Below are 7,900 nucleotides of genomic sequence, written 5' to 3' on the forward strand. Positions count from 1 at the left end.
TGTTCTAAGCTTGTGTTGTTTGTGGAGATAAAACATCTGTTTCGCTGAGCAAACGGAGTTAGTGATAGTCGCGTTGCTGTAAACCAATCCGGGGGAAGATGACCAAATATCAGGAAATAAGACTCAAAATCCTGCTGTCTTCTGTCACTCTCTGCTGCAGCAGACGTGTCCACACTGATTCAAGCGCTTCTAGGCTTGTTTTTCCCCTGAGTGTGACTTGCAAGGCTTGTAATTCCTACCAGAGACTAGAAGCCGACCAACATATAAATTTTTTTTATATCGGCCATCGACCGAAATTATTTTCAAAGGCTGATAAAAACAGGCACCTTTGTGGCCAACTACCACCACTACTAGACTGGAGAAAGGACCCAAAGGACCCCTACACACTGTTTAATTTTTTTTAATGTTTTGAGTTTGTTTATATTTGAAGTTCAATAAATTTTAAGCTATTTATGGACTTATTGACTTATTGAATTTATATTGTCTTTCAAAATCAATATCAGCCTTAATAATCGGCTTTAGCTATCGGCCATTGGCAACAAAATTAATAAAAAAAAAGGTATCGGCATCTGCCTTAAAAACCATATCTATTGGCCCTCTTAAAGAGACCACTGAAAAATGTATTGATTAAACGTGTGTTCATCACCTTTAAATGCAGCCAAGAACACAGTTTTCTAGACTAAATGCTTTTAGTCTAGCAGTATAAAAAACAGAGTAAATTGAGTGTGTAGTTAAATCCAGTAAATCCACAAATTCAGTCGCCTGTAGAACCACCTTTAATAACTACAAAAGTACCTCTCTGGTATAATCTTATCGGCTCAAATCATTTTAAGGGAATTATGCCCACTCTGCTTGAGTTAATTGAGGTTAGCAGGGCTCCGTATATGCACAGCTCTCTTAAGACCTCACTTCAGCATTTCAATCAGGTTCAGAGTATTGCATAACCATCATTACTTCCTCCACTTTATTCTGTTTTAGATTTCCTGCTTTGCTTGGAATACCTTTCCTGTTGTTTTTGACATCAAGTCTCCTGAGCTTTAGCAGTCAGATGGCCTCACATTTCTCCGTGGAAGGTTTCAGAGAACAAAACATTTATGACTGATTCAATGAGTACGTTTACATGCAGCCAATATCCGGGTTATGATCGGGTTAAGGTCGGTATTCGGGTTTCTGAGTTGATCAGAATAACCCGTTTACAAGCATAAATAGAAAGAGTTACCTCTAACTTGCATAACCCGATTTAAATGCGGACGTTGGGGTAGCGTCAGGACATATGGACTACGTCCAGACACAATATGCGTCATTTCCGGTTCTTCTTGTTCCGGTATCCGTGAAAACAACAACATGTTTCCCAGTTCGGAAGAGATAGCGACCGCGTTTCTTTGTGCTTTAGTTTCTTCGTCACTCCAAAAGTGTGGTGCTGTGCCGCGACTCGCCATGTTGCTCCCAACTTGTTGTTTACTTCCGGTGTTCTGGCGCATACAAGACGTCTCGCTACTCAAAAGACCAAGATTCCTTGCGAACAGAGCATGCGCAGCACACATGCTTTGATGGGGATGTCCCGATATGCGTTTACACGACCAAACATTTGGGTTAGAAAAGGGTTACCCCAGGTGTAGTAACCGGGTTTTTAAAAACCCGGTTATGAGCATGTCCGGGTTTTTGGCGGTGTTTACATGGACCTGCGGAACCGGGTTATTGTGAATATTCGGGTTTTAAAAGGGTTACTGGCTGCATGTAAACGCACTGACTGAGTAAAACCAGTCTTGTGGCTGCAAATCCTCACCCCCTGTGTAAATGAGTTTATTTGTCTGGAGTGTTTTTAGTTATGTGCCGTTTGAATCTAATCAAATGTGCTCTATGTTCCAATCATCTTTGTTCAGATACAGTCTTGTAAATCTAAGCTGACTTTTTTTTTAGAGAGGTGTTCTCCCAACAGCTCTTCCAAACTTGCCATACTTGGCCACTCTTTTCCTGACGGTGTTATCATGAAATAAGGCTTGAAGAGGCTCTTGGGATTTCTGCAATCTCTCCAGTGTGACCTTTTATTGACCTTGCTGGAATGTCCACTCCTGGAAAGAGAAGCAAATGTCTTGAAAGTGTTGTTGCTTCATTTTAACTTTAACACTGCAGAATGATGACCTCCAGATGTATTAATATATTTCCAAAGGGCTTTATAAACCTTGGCATTTAAAGAGGCCAGCATCAATTATTTATCTATTATCATTACTGATGTCATAACTTCATGGTATTGCTTTGTTGTTGTTGAACATAGGCAGCTTGGTGTGTTAAATGTACCGTCCGATAAGATTTGTGCCGTTTCTGACCTGTTTTCCTGCAATTTATCTTTTGCCTCGTTCTGAGAAATGCTGGTATAGCACGTCATAGAGATAGACCCAACCCTTTAAATCTGTCTTTCCCATTCCAATTCAGTCTCGTCACTATATAAACGTTGTTGCCAGTAATGCTTACAGCAGAACAATGCTAGCCCAAACTACTGCTAACGTCTTGTGTTGAAGAAAAACAAAGAATGTCAAGCACACATGTTCCTGGATGTACTGCAAATGTCCAGACTTTGAATGAATGCCAGATAGATCCATAGCTGTCCTATTCATTTATCCAAATACTGTACACTAAGGTTGGGCGATTGGTCGAATTATTCGACCATCGATGATTGGCCAAGTCATTCGCTGATAATTTTTTTATGAGTAATATTTTTCCTATAAATTTGTCTCACAGATTAGATGGCAAATACCAACATTAAATCAGCACTTGTTCTATGTACATATTACACATCATTTGAAAGCTATGATTCTTGTGATTCCAATGATATATGGAAATAAGGCGTTCAACCATAACTCTAGACATAGTAAACAATTGTAAACCAAGGAAATTCAAAAGACAGAATGTCTAAAGATCTTTTGCATGAATTTATTGCCCTTTGTCATTTTTTGGACTGACAAATATTGCTGTAAAAATGTTTATATATCACCTAAACTTACTGTACACAGTTGGACACAGAGTTCATAGCTTCAGGTAGCATCCTAAAACCATCAGGGTGAACAGCCAATCAGCATGCAGCTTATTTAATATTCATGACATAGCAAAGTGGGCAAGGTAAACCAGTCTTTCTGTTGTAGAGCTTTATTATGGGGTTGTGTTTGGCCATTTTCAAGTCAAGTCTTACTGATTAATCATCATCCTTGGGCAGCTTATGCAGGAAATTGGGATTGGAGACATTTTTAATGTTCAGAGTGACCAAATTTCAAAAGGAACAATCATTACATGGTTACTCGGTGAACACCACCAAACCCGATATGAACCAAGTGTTTTCTCTTAACACATTAAACACTTTTTGAAGCACATTTTGTTTTCACTGCTGCATTTGAATAGCCTAGTGAACTAGACCAAATTCTTGCTTTGCAAAGTTTGGTCTAGGCATGCTCCATTGGAACCTCCGCAGCTCCTACCAGGACTCTGGCTAGCCAATCACAGCTCTCTAGAGGGGTTTCAAACACATAAAGAGCTGTGACTGGTCCATAATGGTGGGCCAATCATAGTGCTCTATCTGCTTAGTGAACAAATCACAGAGCTTTATCCGCTTTGTGGGCCAATCAGGGCACTCTATATGCCTGGTGGGTGGGATGATGCAACAGAGTGAAACAAGAGTATGTCACACACATTGTCCAGTGGAATGCGGAGATCATTTGAAAGACAACGGTAGAACCCGCCCCACAACCGAGAGCCGTCAATGGAGCGTGGCCAGACTAAATAATACATTTATTTAGTCTGGCTTGCAAGGCTAGCATTGGAACTCACTGTACATAATTCTGAAAACTTGAGAAAGCCCCTGTAGTGTACTGATAATCAATTTCTCGGACTGATTGCATCAAAATGACCTTTAACCAAATTGCATTGATTTCATATTTCAGACGAAATGCTGATAAAAAATCCTCCGTGATCTGGACTTGTATTAATTGAGTACTTACTAAAACTGTACATAGGATAAGTCTGTCTAATGGTCTTAACTCTCCTGCCATACTTCTACAATGACATTTTACAAAGAATTAGTTTCCACAGGCTAATTAGCACACACCACATAGAGCCTCTTTGTGTTGCACCCAATCTACTTTCTAGAATACATTGTGCAACTTTTTACTAACAGCCAAGTTTTTATTTTTTCATATTTCAAGAAACTTTACATGAAGAAGTTGACCACTTTTTGCAAATACACTCAGGTGTAAAACAGTCTTTCTGACAAGTGAAACGTATGCAACACGATAGTGATTCTAAGCACAGCAGCAACTGTACAATAGATCTGCTGAAAAAAATGAATCAAAGTCCACACTTCAACTTGACTGAAAGGCTGTGGTGGGAAATGACTGGTGCATAAACAGCAATAATGCATTGACCTAAATTCCTCCACAACAGTGTGAGAGGCTAAGGTCACACACAGAAAGACGGTGTTATGGCTGAAAAGGCTTAGAGGATGAGGTATAGTTTGATTTTCTACACAAGTGCTTCTGTATTTTTTAAGTCTTTCTTAAGTACGTAATGTATTAATGAATCGGGTCACCCGGAATTCTAATCTTCAAAATTTAAAGCAACAACAGATATATTTTTTTAAACTTTAAGCTAGAGCTTTAACATTGATCTCAGTGATTGTTGGGTTAGAAAACTGACCAGTTTTATATTTGACACCACTCTGCGCCCCTCTGCTGACCAAAAACTGCACTAGGTAGTTTTGTGAAGCGGGTAGGTGTTCTACCTGCTTTACGGTTGTTAGCTGTAATGCTGGTGGTTAGCATTTTCAGTTCGCTGATCATCAAGCAAAAAGCACAAGAAGAAGAAAAAGAAGTTTGCTCTTTTTGTTGGCATCATGATGAAGCCTAGAAGTAAAAGTAAGAGAATGATGTAGGTGAAGAAAAAAACTAAAACCAGAGTGAACATCGGAGCGGCCTACGTTTCCAGGAGATAAAGAAGGCTAAAAATCTGATGGTGACCTGGCTTTGTTGCTACTGGACAACAGTGTGGAGCTTTTTAACTTTGCGGTTTATTTTAGTATTAGTTGGCTCATGGTAGTGTTAGCTTGTTGTTAGCGCTAGCTACAGTTGGGTTGTTTGACCTCACTTATTTTCAAAATAATGCTATTCATAATTTTTGTTAATTGAGTTTTTTCTACATAAAATAAAAGCTCTGCAAGGGTTTGTTAACAGTAGTTTGCACACATAAGCTAAGCAGCATAAAATTCCCCTTCCTAACAATGGCATTGGTAGATCAAGAACTTCAAAATAACAAGCCGATCTTATTGAAACCATGTATTTTAAACATGCATGAACAAGCTGAATGGCCTACTGAAAATTTAACTATGGCATCTTATTAGGAAATTGAACTGGTAAATATTTAAGCATTTTGTAAAGGCATAAAGTCCTCTGTCACATTGAAGATAAATTATATGTGTGGGAAGGAGGCACACAGACACTCCTTTTCACTGCTGAGGGGTCAGTTTCCTGGTATGCATGAACATGTTTGCATTCAGTAGTGGACAACCCTACACCACTGATGTCATGGTCACCAGTGCTTTGACAAACTAAGCTCTGTGCCCAGCTCTTTTCCAGGCTTATAAACACCGCTGTGTGTGATGTTTATGTGTCACATTTGGTGACACCCAGCAGACAGGAAGTGAGTCTCAACTCAGAAAAAACTCATTCTAACTAGATTGCGTGACAAATATTTATGCTTGTTTTCTGAAGTGGAAGAAGTATTTGAGTGTTTTTTTTATTTACGTAAAAGTACAGATAAAGGAGTAAAACCGATGAGTAAAACATAGGCGCTTGAGTAAAAGTTGAAGTACCCAAGACATTTTTTGACTGAAGTAAAAAGATTAAAGTATGCCTTTTCAAAAGTACTTCAAAGGTAAAAATTAAAAGTATTCGGCTAAAATTTAAGTAAGCGTTATAAAAGTGTGCTGTCAGATTGGGGGGAGGGGCAACATGCAAATGAAAGTACTATTACCTTCAGAATTGCAGTGGAGCCCAGACGAGTGAGTGTGATAAATCTCAACTTTACTCATATTTTAAATACATTTGCTGTGGTCTCTAGTAGGAATGAATGCCTTGTAAGTCGTACTCTGGGGGAAAAGTGCCGTTACACCTGTTTACGGATGTAGGAGTCAGCAGGAAGAGAAAGCGGCTTCAGACGACAAGATTTGGAGTCTTATTTCCTGCAATTTGGACATCTCAACTGATTAGCTAACAGCAACACAACTCTACCATTTCTGTTTGCTTTGCAACGTTGACGTTTTCTCTCCACAAATAACACAAGCCTAAAGGAGTTCTGCCAAGTTGTGGCATTGCTAATGCTAATGTTTAGCTTCTACTAGTCAAGACCATTCACATGAACACATAGACACCCCATTGGGCGCTGGAGAGCATAACAGCCTCGCCGACCATTTTGGGTAGGTTCCTCACTCTCCAAACCCAACTAGTCAACACAGAGGGAGGAGCTACGCCCGTTTTTTGTGCAACGCACGGTTTCCACAACCGCCGCATTATTGAAAATGGATCACGTTGGACTACTTCTGACTTTTCTAGCCTGCCTGTTGGGATTTTATATTTTAATTTATTTCATTTAATTTTATTTATATGTTGATTATCATGCCATGTATGTCTGACTTAGTGAAAAAACATAATAAAATGTGTTTTTTGAAGTTGGGGAAGCACCTTCCTGAGTAAAAATAAATGCACTGGGGGTGAATGGGGATCCATCCAAGATGGCGGCACACACCTACGCCACCTCTAATAGGAAGCACCAGTCCACGGGTGCCTGTCTGTGGTTGAGATGTTCTCTACTGTTGCCTGGATGCTAAACCAACAACAGCCTTCCCAGTTACAAGTCAAGATGGGTGAGTCCTTGAATGGTATGTGACAGTGTGACATAGATCTCTCAGGCTTTTCTGAACCAAGCATTTTTCTGTCGATTTTCTATCAGAACTAATGCAGTTAATAGGGGTGGAGTAGAAGGCTATTTTTATGTTCAGCCTGCATGACTCAGAGTGGCACATCATTTTCAAAAATGATAAGTGAAAAATGTTTTCTCAGTGAACTTGGTCTTTAATAAAGTATATAGCTTATCAGAAAATGCCTTTCACAATAAAAACATGCAATTAGCAATTAATTGTTAGTTTAATTAAGGGTATGTTATATTTTGAATCCTTTATTAGCAACTAGTTTATGAAATGTCAAATCGATTTAAAAAAGCATTTTTGCCACAAACATGGGAATTAACTTATTTATGAGTTTTAAGAGAAATTAGAAAGAACAACTTGTAGCTTTTATTTTAAAAGCGCGAAGCATAAATAACTGTCTCTAGATGACCCAAGCATCAGCTGTTGCTTGGCAAAACAGGGACAAAAATACGGTCAGAGTCATAAAATACATTAACTACCATAGAAATATCTTCCGTGGATACTTACTCTTCTTAAGAGAGGACTCATTTGTTCCGTAGAGCCCTCCATCTACCCTTTCGTCAGATTTCAGCCCCAACATATGCGGTGTGTCCCCGGCTAGAGGCTGCTGCTATACCGGGGGACACTGACTAAAGGCTGCCTCTGCTTCTCCTGACGACAGGGTTAGGCCACGCCTCTAAAATGATTGACAGCGAGTGATAGCCAATTGGTTTGCAAAACCTGACGTTTTCAGCCAATCTGATTTAATAACACAGTAAAAAGGGCGGGGTCTAAGTCTCTGTCCCTTAAAACAGTGTCAAGCGGGCTTTTTGTGCTTGATTTTTCTCTTCTTGGTCACCCAGCGTGTGTATGACACAACATTAACAATAATTAAAATCAATAAGAGAATTAAAAATACAAACTACTCAGGTATAACTTCTGTTAAGATCGTGT

The 7,900-nt window shown here is 39.3% G+C and overlaps 1 protein-coding gene across 5 annotated transcripts in view; it reads right to left on the reverse strand.

Annotated features, from left to right (window-relative positions):
- The window catches only part of LOC107394552 (sodium bicarbonate cotransporter 3), a 60,728-nt gene extending 53,115 nt beyond the window's left edge, over positions 1 to 7,613 (reverse strand). For all 5 annotated transcript variants that reach the window (XM_054745079.2, XM_070547592.1, XM_070547591.1 and 2 more), the window contains exon 1: positions 7,475 to 7,613. In XM_054745079.2, coding sequence (XP_054601054.2) covers positions 7,475 to 7,516 — 42 coding nt within the window. In that variant the 5' untranslated portion in view covers positions 7,517 to 7,613. The remainder of the gene's footprint in view (positions 1 to 7,474) is intronic.
- Between the last annotated feature and the right edge of the window lie 287 nt (positions 7,614 to 7,900).

Source organism: Nothobranchius furzeri, chromosome 19 (genome assembly GCF_043380555.1).
Source record: "Nothobranchius furzeri strain GRZ-AD chromosome 19, NfurGRZ-RIMD1, whole genome shotgun sequence".
NCBI classification, from domain to species: domain Eukaryota; kingdom Metazoa; phylum Chordata; class Actinopteri; order Cyprinodontiformes; family Nothobranchiidae; genus Nothobranchius; species Nothobranchius furzeri.